Source organism: Mustelus asterias, chromosome 5 (assembly GCF_964213995.1).
Source record: "Mustelus asterias chromosome 5, sMusAst1.hap1.1, whole genome shotgun sequence".
Classification (NCBI taxonomy): Eukaryota; Metazoa; Chordata; class Chondrichthyes; order Carcharhiniformes; family Triakidae; genus Mustelus; species Mustelus asterias.
This window is the reverse complement of record NC_135805.1, coordinates 4,257,397-4,273,413: the sequence shown is the minus strand read 5'-3', so window position 1 is coordinate 4,273,413 and position 16,017 is coordinate 4,257,397. Positions and strand designations below refer to the sequence as shown.

At 64.7% G+C, this 16,017-nt stretch overlaps 2 protein-coding genes across 2 annotated transcripts in view; both read right to left on the bottom strand.

Annotated features, from left to right (window-relative positions):
• The window catches only part of LOC144493940 (nuclear valosin-containing protein-like), a 20,348-nt gene extending 18,802 nt beyond the window's left edge, over nt 1-1,546 (bottom strand). The window contains exon 1 of the mRNA XM_078213516.1: nt 1,526-1,546. Within this exon, the coding sequence (XP_078069642.1) occupies nt 1,526-1,546 (21 nt within the window). The remainder of the gene's footprint in view (nt 1-1,525) is intronic.
• A 1,985-nt stretch (nt 1,547-3,531) lies between these two features.
• Nucleotides 3,532-16,017, bottom strand: part of aars2 (alanyl-tRNA synthetase 2, mitochondrial (putative)) — a 149,509-nt gene continuing 137,023 nt past the window's right edge. The window contains exon 20 of the mRNA XM_078212113.1: nt 3,532-3,726. Within this exon, the coding sequence (XP_078068239.1) occupies nt 3,568-3,726 (159 nt within the window). The 3' untranslated portion in view covers nt 3,532-3,567. The remainder of the gene's footprint in view (nt 3,727-16,017) is intronic.

Below are 16,017 nucleotides of genomic sequence, written 5' to 3'. Positions count from 1 at the left end.
TGTCAGGGCCGCCCCCCCCCCTCTCTCTGTCAGGGCCTCCCCCGCCCTCTCTGCCAGGGCTCCCCCCCCCCCCCCCCCTCTTCTGCCGGGGCCGCTCCCCCTCTGCCAAGCACCCCCCCCCCACTCTGCCAGGGACCCGGACCCCCCCCCCCCGCCCCCTCTCTGCCAGGCCCTCCCCCTCTGCCAGGGCCTCCCCCGCCCCCTCTCTGTCAGGGCCGCCCCCCCCCCTCTCTCTGTCAGGGCCTCCCCCGCCCTCTCTGACAGGGCCCCACCCCCCCCGCCCTTTCTGCCAGGGCTCCCCCCCCCCCTCCCCCTCTGCCGGGGCCGCTCCCCCTCTGCCAAGCACCCCCCCCACTCTGCCAGGGACCCGGACCCCCCCCCCCCCGCCCCCTCTCTGTCAGGGCCGCCCCCCCCCTCTCTCTGTCAGGGCCGCCCCCCCCCCGCCCCCTCTCTGTCAGGGCCCCCCCCCCCCCCCCCCGCCCCCTCTCTGTCAGGGTCGCTCCCCCCTCTCTGTGTCAGGGCCGCCCCCCCCCTCTCTCTGTCAGGGCCGCCCCCCCCCGCCCCCTCTCTGTCAGGGCCGCCCCCCCCTCTCTCTCTGTCAGGGCCGCCCCCCCCTCTCTCTCTGTCAGGGCCGCCCCCCCCCCCGCCCCCTCTCTGTCAGGGCCGCCCCCCCCTCTCTCTCTGTCAGGGCCGCCCCCCCCTCTCTCTGTCAGGGCCGCCCCCCCCCTCTCTCTGTCAGGGCCGCCCCCCCCCTCTCTCTGTCAGGGCCGCCCCCCCTCTCTCTCTGTCAGGGCCGCCCCCCCCCCCGCCCCCTCTCTGTCAGGGCCGCCCCCCCCTCTCTCTCTGTCAGGGCCGCCCCCCCCTCTCTCTGTCAGGGCCGCCCCCCCCCTCTCTCTGTCAGGGCCGCCCCCCCCCTCTCTCTGTCAGGGCCGCCCCCCCCTCTCTCTCTGCCAGGGCCGCCCCCCCTCTCTCTCTGTCAGGGCCGCCCCCCCCCTCTCTCTCTGTCAGGGCCGCCCCCCCCCTCTCTCTGTCAGGGCCGCCCCCCCCCTCTCTCTGTCAGGGCCGCCCCCCCTCTCTCTCTGTCAGGGCCGCCCCCCCTCTCTCTCTGTCAGGGCCGCCCCCCCCTCTCTCTCTGTCAGGGCCGCCCCCCCCCTCTCTCTGTCAGGGCCGCCCCCCCCTCTCTCTCTGTCAGGGCCGCCCCCCCCCTCTCTCTGTCAGGGCCGCCCCCCCCCTCTCTCTCTGTCAGGGCCGCCCCCCCCCTCTCTCTGTCAGGGCCGCCCTCCCCCTCTCTCTATGCCAGGGCCGCCCCCCCCCTCTCTCTGCCAGGGCCGCCCCCCCCCCCCCTCTCTCTGCCAGGGCCGCCCCCACCCCCCCCTCTCTCTGCCAGGGCCCCCCCTCGCTCCCCGCCCCTCCACTCCCCCCTCCCCAGCTCAAGGGGCCAGATGGCCTACTCCTGTTCCTAGTACTTATGTTCTTATGTACAGAGGCTCAGCTACCTGTCCTTACACCAATCTGAGGACCCTACCTGCTGCACGAAGATGGCCATCGATCCTGTACGCCTGAAAGCCAAGCTGCGTTCCTTAATGACTATCACCTTGTGGCTCCATTATTATGAAAGTTTTGAAAGATTATTCATGGCACGGATCAACTCTGGCTTCCTAGATTGCCTGGATCCACTACAGTTCACCTATCACTGCAACAGGTCCACAGCAGATGCCATCTCCCTGACCCTGCACTCAACCCTGGAACACCTGGATAAAGACACCTATGTCAGACTCTTATTCATAGACCAACAGCTCAGCCTTCAACACCATTACTCCAACAAAACTCAAAGGACAAAGAACAAAGAATGAACAAAGAACTTACAGCACAGGAACAGGCCCTTCAGCCCCTCCAAGCCTGCACCGACCATGCTGCCCGACTGAACTAAAACTCCCTACCCTTCCAGGAATCATATCCCTCGATTCACATCTTATTCATGTATTTGTCCAGACGCCCTTTAAATGTCACGATCATATCTGCTTCCACTACCTCCACCGCCAGCGGGTTCCAGGCACCCACCACCCTCTGTGTAAAAAACTTGCCTTGTACGTCTCCTTTAAACCTTGCCCCTCGCACCTTAAACCTGTGCCCCGAGTAATTGACTCTTCCACCCTGGGAAAAAGCTTCTGACGATCCACTCTGTTCATGCCTCTCATAATCTTGTAGATTTCTATCAGGTCTCCCCTCAACCTCCTTCGTTCCAGTGAGAACAAACCAAGTTTCTCCAACCTCTCCTCATAGCTAATGCCCTCCATACCAGGCAACATCCTGGTAAATCTTTTCTGTACCCTCTCCAAAGCCTCCACATCCTTCTGGTAGTGTGGCGACCAGAATTGAACACTATATTCCAAGTGCGGCCTAACTAAGGTTGTATAAAGCTGCAACATGACTTGCCAATTTTTAAACTCAATACCCCGGCCGATGAAGGCAAGCATGCCGTATGCCTTCTTGACTACCTTCTCCACCTGCCGTTGCCACTTTCAGTGATCTGTGTATCTGTACACCCAGATCCCTCTGCCTATCAATACTCTTAAGGGTTCTGCCATTTACTGCATATTTCCTATTTGTATTAGACCTTCCAAAATGCATTACCTCACATTTGTCCGGATTAAACTCCATCTGCCATCTCTCCGCCCAAGACTCCAACTGATCTATATCCTGCTGTATCCTCTGATGGTCCTCATCGCTATCCACAAATCCACCAACCTTTGTGTCGTCTCAATCCAGTTACATTTTCCTCCAAATCATTTATATATATTACAAACAGCAAAGGTTCCAGCACTGATCCCTGAGGAACTCTACTTGTCACAGCCCTCCATTCAGAAACGCACCCTTCCACCCTACCCTCTGTCTTCTTTGACCGAACCAGTTCTGTATCCACCTTGCCAGCTCACCTCTAATCCCATGCGACTTCACCCTCTGCACCAGTCTGCCATGAGGGACCTTGTCAAAGGCCTTACTGAAGTCCATGTAGACAACATCCAGTGCCCTACAACTCATCGCCAGACTCCGTGGCCTGGAGCTTGACTCCAACCCACCGAGGTGCAAAATACCAATTCAATTCTTTGACTTCAGGACATGCCCCTGTCTACATCAACAGGGATGAAGTGAAAATGGTTGAGAACTTTAAGTTTCTAGGTGTCCAGATCACCAACAAAATTGTTCTGGTCCCCCCATGCCAACATTATAGTTAAAAAAGCCCACCAACGCCTCTACTTTCTCAAAAGACTAAGGGAAATTGGGCATGTCAGCTATGACTCTCACCAACTTTTACAGATGCACCATAGAAAGCATTCTTTCTGGTTGTATCACAGTTTTGGTATGGCTCCTGCTCTGTCCAAGACTGCAAGGAACTACAAAAGGTCGTGAATGTAGCCCAATCCATCACGCAAGTGAGGCTCCCATCCATTGACTCTGTCTACACTTGCCGCTGCCTCAGCAAAGCAACCAGCATAATTAAGGACCCCACACACTCTGGAATTCTCTCTTCACCTTCCGTCGGGAAAAAGATACAAAAGTCTGAGGTCACGTACCAACCGACTCAAGGACAGCTTCTTCCCTGCTGCCATCAGACTTTTGAATGGGCGTAGCTTGCCTTAAGTTGATCTTTCTCCACACCCTCACTATGACAGTAACACTACATTCTGCACTCTCCATTCCTTCTCTATGAACGGTATGCTTTGTCTGTATAGTGCGCAAGAAACAATACTTTTCATTGTATACTAATACATGTGACAATAATAAATCAAATCAAATCAAAATGTACCGCCCTGGTCCCCCTCTCTCACGTACCGCCCTGGTCTCCCTCTCTCACGTACCGCCCTGGTCCCCCTCTCTCAGGTACCGCCCTGGTCCCCCCTCTCTGACGTACCGCCCTGGTCCCCCTCTCTCACGTACCGCCCTGGTCCCCCTCTCTCACGTACCGCCCTGGTCTCCCTCTCTGACGTACCGCCCTGGTCCCCCTCCCTCAGGTACCGCCCTGGTCTCCCTCTCTGACGTACCGCCCTGGTCTCCCTCTGTCACGTACCGCCCTGGTCCCCCTCTCTGACGTACCGCCCTGGTCTCCCTCTCTCACGTACCGCCCTGGTCCCCCTCTCTCACGTACCGCCCTGGTCTCCCTCTCTCACGTTACCGCCCTGGTCTCCCTCTCTCACGTACCGCCCTGGTCTCCCTCTCTGACGTACCGTCCTGGTCTCCCTCTCTCACGTACCGCCCTGCTCCCCCTCTCTCACGTACCGTCCTGGTCTCCCTCTCTCACGTACCGCCCTGGTCTCCCTCTCTCACGTACCGCCCTGGCCTCCCTCTCTCACGTACCGCCCTGGTCCCCCTCTCTCACGTACCGCCCTGGTCTCCCTCTCTCACGTACCGCCCTGGTCTCCCTCTCTCACGTACCGCCCTGGTCTCCCTCTCTGACGTACCGCCCTGGTCCCCCTCTCTCACGTACCGCCCTGGGCCCCCTCGCTCACGCACCGCCCTGGTCCCCCTCTCTCACGTACCGCCCTGGTCTCCCTCTCTCACGTACCGCCCTGGTCCCCCTCTCTCACGTACCGCCCTCGTCCCCCTCTCTGACGTACCGCGCTGGTCCCCCTCTCTCACGTACCGCCCTGGTCCCTCTCTCACGTACCGCCCTGGTCTCCCTCTCCGACGTACCGCCCTGGTCTCCCTCTCTGACGTACCGCCTTGGTCCCCCTCTCTCACGTACCGCCCTGGTCCCCCTCTCTCACGTACCGCCCTGGTCTCCCTCTCTCACGTACCGCCCTGGTCCCCCTCTCTCACGTACCGCCCTGGTCTCCCTCTCTCACGTACCGCCCTGGTCTCCCTCTCTCACGTACCGCCTGGTCCCCCTCTCTCACGTACCGCCCTGGTCCCCCTCTCTCACGTACCGCCCTGGTCTCCCTCTCTCACGTACCGCCCTGGTCCCCCTCTCTGACGTACCGCCCTGGTCCCCCTCTCTCACGTACCGCCCTGGTCTCCCTCTCTGACGTACCACCCTGGTCTCCCTCTCTCACGTACCGCCCTGGTCCCCCTCTCTCACGTACCGTCCTGGTCTCCCTCTCTCACGTACCGCCCTGGTCTCCCTCTCTCACGTACCGCCCTGGTCCCCCTCTCTCACGTACCGCCCTGGTCCCCCTCTCTCACGTACCGCCCTGGTCCCCCTCTCTCACGTACCGCCCTGGTCCCCCTCTCTGACGTACCGCCCTGGTCTCCCTCTCTCACGTACCGCCCTGGTCTCCCTCTCTCACGTACCGCCCTGGTCCCCCTCTCTCACGTACCGCCCTGGTCTCCCTCTCTCACGTACCGCCCTGGTCCCCCTCTCTCACGTACCGCCCTGGTCTCCCTCTCTCACGTACCGCCCTGGTCTCCCTCTCTCACGTACCGCCCTGGTCTCCCTCTCTCACGTACCGCCCTGGTCCCCCTCTCTCACGTATCGTCCTGGTCCCCTCTCTGACGTACCGCCCTGGTCCCCCTCTCTCACGTACCGCCCTGATCCCCCTCTCTCACGTACCGCCCTGGTCCTCCTCTCTCACGTACCGCCCTGGTCCTCCTCTTCTCACGTACCGCCCTGGTCTCCCTCTCTCACGTACCGCCCTGGTCCCCCTCTCTCACGTACCGCCCTGGTCTCCCTCTCTCACGTACCGCCCTGGTCTCCCTCTCTCACGTACCGCCCTGGTCCCCCTCTCTCACGTACCGCCCTGGTCCCCCTCTCTCACGTACCGCCCTGGTCCCCCTCTCTCACGTACCGCCCTGGTCCCCCTCTCTGACGTACCGCCCTGGTCCTCCTCTCTCACGTACCGCCCTGATCCCCCTCTCTGACGTACCGCCCTGGTCCCTCTCTCTGACGTACCGCCCTGGTCCCTCTCTCTCACGTACCGCCCTGGTCCCCCTCTCTCACGTACCGCCCTGGTCCCTCTCTCTGACGTACCGCCCTGGTCCCCCTCTCTCACGTACCGCCCTGGTCCCTCTCTCTCACGTACCGCCCTGGTCCCTCTCTCTCACGTACCGCCCTGGTCCCCCTCTCTCACGTACCGCCCTGGTCCCCCTCTCTGACGTACCGCCCTGGTCCCCCTCTCTCACGTACCGCCCTGGTTTCCCTCTCTCAGGTACCGCCCTGGTCTCCCTCTCTCACGTACCGCCCTGGTCCCCCTCTCTCACGTACCGCCCTGGTCCCCCTCTCTCACGTACCGCCCTGGTCCCCCTCTCTCACGTACCGCCCTGGTCCCTCTCTCACGTACCGCCCTGGTCTCCCTCTCTCACGTACCGCCCTGGTCCCTCTCTCTCACGTACCGCCCTGGTCTCCCTCTCCGACGTACCGCCCTGGTCTCCCTCTCTGACGTACCGCCTTGGTCCCCCTCTCTCACGTACCGCCCTGGTCCCCCTCTCTCACGTACCGCCCTGGTCTCCCTCTCTCACGTACCGCCCTGGTCCCCCTCTCTCACGTACCGCCCTGGTCTCCCTCTCTCACGTACCGCCCTGGTCTCCCTCTCTCACGTACCGCCCTGGTCCCCCTCTCTCACGTACCGCCCTGGTCCCCCTCTCTCACGTACCGCCCTGGTCTCCCTCTCTCACGTACCGCCCTGGTCCCCCTCTCTGACGTACCGCCCTGGTCCCCCTCTCTCACGTACCGCCCTGGTCTCCCTCTCTGACGTACCACCCTGGTCTCCCTCTCTCACGTACCGCCCTGGTCCCCCTCTCTCACGTACCGTCCTGGTCTCCCTCTCTCACGTACCGCCCTGGTCTCCCTCTCTCACGTACCGCCCTGGTCCCCCTCTCTCACGTACCGCCCTGGTCCCCCTCTCTCACGTACCGCCCTGGTCCCCCTCTCTCACGTACCGCCCTGGTCCCCCTCTCTGACGTACCGCCCTGGTCTCCCTCTCTCACGTACCGCCCTGGTCTCCCTCTCTCACGTACCGCCCTGGTCCCCCTCTCTCACGTACCGCCCTGGTCTCCCTCTCTCACGTACCGCCCTGGTCCCCCTCTCTCACGTACCGCCCTGGTCTCCCTCTCTCACGTACCGCCCTGGTCTCCCTCTCTCACGTACCGCCCTGGTCTCCCTCTCTCACGTACCGCCCTGGTCCCCCTCTCTCACGTATCGTCCTGGTCCCCCTCTCTGACGTACCGCCCTGGTCCCCCTCTCTCACGTACCGCCCTGATCCCCCTCTCTCACGTACCGCCCTGGTCCTCCTCTCTCACGTACCGCCCTGGTCCTCCTCTCTCACGTACCGCCCTGGTCTCCCTCTCTCACGTACCGCCCTGGTCCCCCTCTCTCACGTACCGCCCTGGTCTCCCTCTCTCACGTACCGCCCTGGTCTCCCTCTCTCACGTACCGCCCTGGTCCCCCCTCTCTCATGTACCGCCCTGGTCCCCCTCTCTCACGTACCGCCCTGGTCCCCCTCTCTCACGTACCGCCCTGGTCCCCCTCTCTGACGTACCGCCCTGGTCCTCCTCTCTCACGTACCGCCCTGATCCCCCTCTCTGACGTACCGCCCTGGTCCCTCTCTCTGACGTACCGCCCTGGTCCCTCTCTCTCACGTACCGCCCTGGTCCCCCTCTCTCACGTACCGCCCTGGTCCCTCTCTCTGACGTACCGCCCTGGTCCCCCTCTCTCACGTACCGCCCTGGTCCCTCTCTCTCACGTACCGCCCTGGTCCCTCTCTCTCACGTACCGCCCTGGTCCCCCCTCTCTCACGTACCGCCCCTGGTCCCCCTCTCTGACGTACCGCCCTGGTCCCCCTCTCTCACGTACCGCCCTGGTTTCCCTCTCTCAGGTACCGCCCTGGTCTCCCTCTCTCACGTACCGCCCTGGTCCCCCTCTCTCACGTACCGCCCTGGTCCCCCTCTCTCACGTACCGCCCTGGTCCCCCTCTCTCACGTACCGCCCTGGTCCCTCTCTCACGTACCGCCCTGGTCTCCCTCTCTCACGTACCGCCCTGGTCCCTCTCTCACGTACCGCCCTGGTCTCCCTCTCTCACGTACCGCCCTGGTCCCTCTCTCACGTACCGCCCTGGTCCCCCTCTCTCACGTACCGCCCTGGTTTCCCCCTCTCAGGTACCGCCCTGGTCTCCTCTCTCACGTACCGCCCTGGTCTCCCTCTCTCACGTACCGCCCTGGTCCCTCTCTCACGTACCGCCCTGGTCCCCCTCTCTCACGTACCGCCCTGGTCCCTCTCTCACGTACCGCCCTGGTCTCCCTCTCTCACGTACCGCCCTGTCCCTCTCACACGTACCGCCCTGGTCTCCCTCTCTCACGTACCGCCCTGGTCCCTCTCTCACGTACCGCCCTGGTCCCCCTCTCTCACGTACCGCCCTGGTCCCTCTCTCACGTACCGCCCTGGTCCCCCTCTCTCCGTACCGCCCTGGTCCCTCTCTCACGTACCGCCCTGGTCCCCCTCTCTCACGTACCGCCCTGGTCCCCCTCTCTGACGTACCGCCCTGGTCCCCCTCTCTCACGTACCGCCCTGGTCCCCCTCTCTCACGTACCACCCTGGTCCCCCTCTCCCACGTACCGCCCTGGTCCCCCCTCTCTCACGTACCGCCCTGGTCTCCCTCTCTCACGTACCGTCCTGGTCCCCCTCTCTCACGTACCGCCCTGGTCTCCCTCTCTCAGGTACCGCCCTGGTCTCCCTCTCTCACGTACCGCCCTGGTCCCTCTCTCACGTACCGCCCTGGTCTCCCTCCCTCACGTACCGCCCTGGTCTCCCTCTCTCACGTACCGCCCTGGTCCCCCTCACTCACGTACCGCCCTGGTCTCCCTCCCTCACGTACCGCCCTGGTCCCCTCTCTCACGTACCGCCCTGGTCTCCCTCACTGACGTACCGCCCTGGTCCCCCTCTCTCACGTACCGCCCTGGTCTCCCTCTCTCACGTACCGCCCTGGTCTCCTCTCTCACGTACCGCCCTGGTCCCCCTCTCTCACGTACCGCCCTGGTCCCCTCTCTCACGTACCGCCCTGGTCTCCCTCCCTCACGTACCGCCCTGGTCCCCCTCTCTGACGTACCGCCCTGGTCCCCCTCTCTCACGTACCGCCCTGGTCTCCTCTCTCACGTACCGCCCTGGTCTCCCTCACTGACGTACCGCCCTGGTCTCCCTCTCTCCACGTACCGCCCTGGTCCCCCTCTCTCACGTACCGCCCTGGTCTCCCTCTCTCACGTACCGCCCTGGTCCCCCTCTCTCGCGTACCGCCCTGGTCTCCCTCTCTCACGTACCGCCCTGGTCTCCCTCTCTCACGTACCGCCCTGGTCCCCCTCTCTCTCCACGTACCGCCCTGGTCCCCCTCTCTCACGTACCGCCCTGGTCTCCCTCTCTCACGTACCGCCCTGGTCTCCCTCCCTCACGTACCGCCCTGGTCCCCCTCTCTCACGTACCGCCCTGGTCTCCCTCTCTGACGTACCGCCCTGGTCTCCCTCTCTCATGTACCGCCCTGGTCTCCCTCTCTCACGTACCGCCCTGGTCTCCCTCTCTCACGTACCGCCCTGGTCTCCCTCTCTGACGTACCGCCCTGGTCTCCCTCTCTGACGTACCGCCCTGGTCTCCCTCTCTGACGTTACCGCCCTGGTCTCCCTCTCTGACGTACCGTCCTGGTCTCCCTCTCTGACGTACCGCCCTGGTCTCCCTCTCTGGACGTACCGCCCTGGTCTCCCTCTCTGACGTACCGTCCTGGTCTCCCTCTCTCACGTACCGCCCTGGTCTCCTCTCTCACGTACCGCCCTGGTCTCCCTCTCTGACGTACCGCCCTGGTCCCCCTCTCTGACGTACCGCCCTGGTCTCCCTCTCTGACGTACCGCCCTGGTCTCCCTCTCTGACGTACCGCCCTGGTCTCCCTCTCTGACGTACCGTCCTGGTCTCCCTCTCTGACGTACCGCCCTGGTCTCCCTCTCTGACGTACCGCCCTGGTCTCCCTCTCTGACGTACCGCCCTGGTCCCCCTCTCTGACGTACCGCCCTGGTCCCCCTCTCTGACGTACCGCCCTGGTCTCCCTCTCTGACGTACCGCCCTGGTCTCCCTCTCTGACGTACCGCCCTGGTCCCCCTCTCTGACGTACCGCCCTGGTCCCCCTCTCTGACGTACCGCCCTGGTCTCCCTCTCTGACGTACCGCCCTGGTCTCCCTCTCTGACGTACCGTCCTGGTCTCCCTCTCTCACGTACCGCCCTGGTCTCCCTCTCTCACGTACCGCCCTGGTCCCCCTCTCTCACGTACCGCCCTGGTCCCCCTCTCTCACGTACCGCCCTGGTCTCCCTCTCTCACGTACCGCCCTGGTCTCCCTCCCTCACGTACCGCCCTGGTCCCCCTCTCTCACGTACCGCCCTGGTCTCCCTCTCTGACGTACCGCCCTGGTCTCCCTCTCTCATGTACCGCCCTGGTCCCCTCTCTCACGTACCGCCCTGGTCTCCCTCTCTCACGTACCGCCCTGGTCTCCCTCTCTGACGTACCGCCCTGGTCTCCCTCTCTGACGTACCGCCCTGGTCTCCCTCTCTGACGTACCGTCCTGGTCTCCCTCTCTGACGTACCGCCCTGGTCTCCCTCTCTGACGTACCGCCCTGGTCTCCCTCTCTGACGTACCGTCCTGGTCTCCCTCTCTCACGTACCGCCCTGGTCTCCCTCTCTCACGTAACCGCCCTGGTCTCCCTCTCTGACGTACCGCCCTGGTCCCCCTCTCTGACGTACCGCCCTGGTCTCCCTCTCTGACGTACCGCCTGGTCTCCCTCTCTGACGTACCGCCCTGGTCTCCCTCTCTGACGTACCGTCCTGGTCTCCCTCTCTGACGTACCGCCCTGGTCTCCCTCTCTGACGTACCGCCCTGGTCCTCCCTCTCTGACGTACCGCCCTGGTCCCCCTCTCTGACGTACCGCCCTGGTCCCCCTCTCTGACGTACCGCCCTGGTCTCCCTCTCTGACGTACCGCCCTGGTCTCCCTCTCTGACGTACCGTCCTGGTCTCCCTCTCTCACGTACCGCCCTGGTCTCCCTCTCTGACGTACCGCCCTGGTCTCCCTCTCTCACGTACCGCCCTGGTCTCCCTCTCTGACGTACCGCCCTGGTCTCCCTCTCTGACGTACCGCCCTGGTCCCTCTCTGACCTACCGCCCTGGTCCCCCTCTCTGACGTACCGCCCTGGTCTCCCTCTCTCACGTACCGCCCTGGTCCCCCTCTCTCACGTACCGCCCTGGTCCCCCTCTCTCACGTACCGCCCTGGTCCCCCTCTCTCACGTACCGCCCTGGTCTCCCTCGCTCACGTACCGCCCTGGTCCCCCTCTCTCACGTACCGCCCTGGTCCCCCTCTCTCACGTACCGCCCTGGTCTCCCTCGCTCACGTACCGCCCTGGTCCCCCTCTCTCACGTACCGCCCTGGTCCCCCTCGCTCACGTACCGCCCTGGTCCCCCTCTCTCACGTACCGACCTGGTCCCCTCTCTCACGTACCGCCCTGGTCCCTCTCTGACGTACCGCCCTGGTCCCTCTCTCACGTACCGCCCTGGTCCCTCTCTGACGTACCGCCCTGGTCCCTCTCTGACGTACCGCCCTGGTCCCCCTCTCTCACGTACCGACCTGGTCCCCCTCTCTGACGTACCGCCCTGGTCCCCCTCTCTCACGTACCGCCCTGGTCCCCCTCTCTCACGTACCGCCCTGGTCCCCCTCTCTCACGTACCGCCCTGGTCCCCTCTCTCACGTACCGTCCTGGTCCCCCTCTCTCACGTACCGTCCTGGTCTCCCTCTCTCACGTACCGCCCTGGTCTCCCTCTCTCACGTACCGCCCTGGTCTCCCTCTCTCACGTACCGCCCTGGTCTCCCTCTCTCACGTACCGCCCTGGTCCCTCTCTCACGTACCGCCCTGGTCCCCCTCTCTCACGTACCGCCCTGGTCCCTCTCTGACGTACCGCCCTGGTCCCTCTCTGACCTACCGCCCTGGTCCCTCTCTCACGTACCGCCCTGGTCCCCCTCTCTCACGTACCGCCCTGGTCCCCCTCTCTCACGTACCGCCCTGGTCCCCCTCTCTCACGTACCGCCCTGGTCCCCCTCTCTCACGTACCGCCCTGGTCCCCCTCTCTCACGTACCGCCCTGGTCCCCCTCTCTCACGTACCGCCCTGGTCCCCCTCTCTCACGTACCGCCCTGGTCTCCCTCTCTCGCGTACCGCCCTGGTCCCCCTCTCTCACGTACCGCCCTGGTCTCCCTCTCTCACGTACCGTCCTGGTCTCCCTCTCTCACGTACCGCCCTGGTCTCCCTCTCTCACGTACCGCCCTGGTCCCCCTCTCTCACGTACCGTCCTGGTCTCCCTCTCTCACGTACAGCCCTGGTCCTCCTCTCCGACGTACCGCCCTGGTCTCCCTCTCCGACGTACCGCCCTGGTCTCCCTCTCTCACGTACCGCCCTGGTCCCCCTCTCTCTCACGTACCGTCCTGGTCTCCCTCTCTCACGTACCGCCCTGGTCCCCCTCTCTCACGTACAGCCCTGGTCCTCCTCTCCGACGTACCGCCCTGGTCTCCCTCTCTGACGTACCGTCCTGGTCTCCCTCTCTCACGTACCGCCCTGGTCTCCCTCTCTGACGTACCGCCCTGGTCCCCCTCTCTGACGTACCGCCCTGGTCTCCCTCTCTCACGTACCGCCCTGGTCTCCCTCTCTCACGTACCGCCCTGGTCTCCCTCTCTCACGTACCGTCCTGGTCTCCCTCTCTCACGTACCGCCCTGGTCTCCCTCTCTCACGTACCGCCCCTGGTCTCCCTCTCTGACGTACCGCCCTGGTCTCCCTCTCTCACGTACCGTCCTGGTCCCCCTCTCTCACGTACCGCCCTGGTCCCCCTATCTCACGTACCGCCCTGGTCTCCCTCTCTCACGTACCGTCCTGGTCCCCCTCTCTGACATACCGCCCTGGTCCCCCTCTCTCACGTACCGCCCTGGTCTCCCTCTCTCACGTACCGCCCTGGTCTCCCTCTCTCACGTACCGCCCTGGTCTCCCTCTCTCACGTACCGCCCTGGTCCCCCTCTCTCACGTACCGCCCTGGTCTCCCTCTCTCACGTACCGCCCTGGTCTCCCTCTCTCACGTACCGCCCTGGTCTCCCTCTCTGACATACCGCCCTGGTCCCCCTCTCTCACGTACCGCCCTGGTCCCTCTCTCACGTACCGTCCTGGTCTCCCTCTCTCACGTACCGCCCTGGTCCCCCTCTCTCACGTACCGCCCTGGTCCACCTCTCTCACGTACAGCCCTGGTCCTCCTCTCTGACGTACCGCCCTGGTCTCCCTCTCTGACGTACCGCCCTGGTCCCCCTCTCTCACGTACAGCCCTGGTCCTCCCTCTCTGACGTACCGCCCCTGGTCCCCCTCTCTCACGTACCGCCCTGGTCTCCCTCTCTGACGTACCGCCCTGGTCCCCCTCTCTCACGTACCGCCCTGGTCCCTCTCTCACGTACCGCCCTGGTCCCTCTCTGACGTACCGCCCTGGTCCCTCTCTCACGTACCGCCCTGGTCCCTCTCTGACGTACCGCCCTGGTCCCTCTCTCACGTACCGCCCTGGTCCCTCTCTCACGTACCGCCCTGGTCCCCCTCTCTCACGTACCGCCCTGGTCCCCCTCTCTCACGTACCGCCCTGGTCCCTCTCTGACGTACCGCCCTGGTCCCTCTCTGACGTACCGCCCTGGTCTCCCTCTCTGACGTACCGCCCTGGTCTCCCTCTCTGACATACCGCCCTGGTCTCCCTCTCTCACGTACCGCCCTGGTCCCCCTCTCTCACGTACCGCCCTGGTCTCCCTCTCTCACGTACCGTCCTGGTCTCCCTCTCTCACGTACCGCCCTGGTCCCCCTCTCTCACGTACCGTCCTGGTCCCCCTCTCTCACGTACCGCCCTGGTCCCCCTCTCTGACGTACCGCCCTGGTCTCCCTCTCTGACGTACCGCCCTGGTCCCCCTCTCTGACGTACCGCCCTGGTCCCTCTCTCACGTACCGCCCTGGTCCCTCTCTCACGTACCGTCCTGGTCTCCCTCTCTCACGTACCGCCCTGGTCCCCCTCTCTCACGTACCGCCCTGGTCCCTCTCTGACGTACCGCCCTGGTCCCCCTCTCTCACGTACCGCCCTGGTCCCCCTCTCTCACGTACCGCCCTGGGCCCCCTCTCTCACGTACCGCCCTGGTCTCCCTCTCTCACGTACCGCCCTGGTCCCCCTCTCTGACGTACCGCCCTGGTCTCCCTCTCTGACGTACCACCCTGGTCTCCCTCTCTCACGTACCGCCCTGGTCCCCCTCTCTCACGTACCGTCCTGGTCTCCCTCTCTCACGTACCGCCCTGGTCCCCCTCTCTGACGTACCGCCCTGGTCCCCCTCTCTCACGTACCGCCCTGGTCCCCCTCTCTCACGTACCGCCCTGGTCCCCCTCTCTGACGTACCGCCCTGGTCTCCCTCTCTCACGTACCGCCCTGGTCTCCCTCTCTCACGTACCGCCCTGGTCCCCCTCTCTGACGTACCGCCCTGGTCCCCTCTCTCACGTACCGCCCTGGTCTCCCTCTCTGACGTACCACCCTGGTCTCCCTCTCTCACGTACCACCCTGGTCTCCCTCTCTCACGTACCGCCCTGGTCCCCCTCTCTCACGTACCGTCCTGGTCTCCCTCTCTCACGTACCGCCCTGGTCCCCCTCTCTGACGTACCGCCCTGGTCCCCCTCTCTCACGTACCGCCCTGGTCCCCCTCTCTCACGTACCGCCCTGGTCCCCCTCTCTGACGTACCGCCCTGGTCTCCCTCTCTCACGTACCGCCCTGGTCTCCCTCTCTCACGTACCGCCCTGGTCCCCCTCTCTCACGTACCGCCCTGGTCTCCCTCTCTCACGTACCGCCCTGGTCCCCCTCTCTCACGTACCGCCCTGGTCTCCCTCTCTCACGTACCGCCCTGGTCTCCCTCTCTCACGTACCGCCCTGGTCTCCCTCTCTCACGTACCGCCCTGGTCCCCTCTCTCACGTATCGTCCTGGTCCCCCTCTCTGACGTACCGCCCCTAGTCCCCCTCTCTCACGTACCGCCCTGATCCCCCTCTCTCACGTACCGCCCTGGTCCTCCTCTCTCACGTACCGCCCTGGTCCTCCTCTCTCACGTTCCGCCCTGGTCCTCCTCTCTCACGTACCGCCCTGGTCTCCCTCTCTCACGTACCGCCCTGGTCCCCCTCTCTCACGTACCGCCCTGGTCTCCCTCTCTCACGTACCGCCCTGGTCTCCCTCTCTCACGTACCGCCCTGGTCCCCCTCTCTCACGTACCGCCCTGGTCCCCCTCTCTCACGTACCGCCCTGGTCCCCCTCTCTGACGTACCGCCCTGGTCCTCCTCTCTCACGTACCGCCCTGATCCCCCTCTCTGACGTACCGCCCTGGTCCCTCTCTCTGACGTACCGCCCTGGTCCCTCTCTCTCACGTACCGCCCTGGTCCCCTCTCTCACGTACCGCCCTGGTCCCTCTCTCTGACGTACCGCCCTGGTCCCCCTCTCTCACGTACCGCCCTGGTCCCTCTCTCTCACGTACCGCCCTGGTCCCTCTCTCTCACGTACCGCCCTGGTCCCCTCTCTCACGTACCGCCCTGGTCCCCTCTCTGACGTACCGCCCTGGTCCCCCTCTCTCACGTACCGCCCTGGTTTCCCTCTCTCAGGTACCGCCCTGGTCTCCCTCTCTCACGTACCGCCCTGGTCCCCCTCTCTCACGTACCGCCCTGGTCCCCCTCTCTCACGTACCGCCCTGGTCCCCCTCTCTCACGTACCGCCCTGGTCCCTCTCTCACGTACCGCCCTGGTCTCCCTCTCTCACGTACCGCCCTGGTCCCTCTCTCACGTACCGCCCTGGTCTCCCTCTCTCACGTACCGCCCTGGTCCCTCTCTCACGTACCGCCCTGGTCCCCCTCTCTCACGTACCGCCCTGGTTTCCCTCTCTCAGGTACCGCCCTGGTCTCCCTCTCTCACGTACCGCCCTGGTCTCCCTCTCTCACGTACCGCCCTGGTCCCTCTCTCACGTACCGCCCTGGT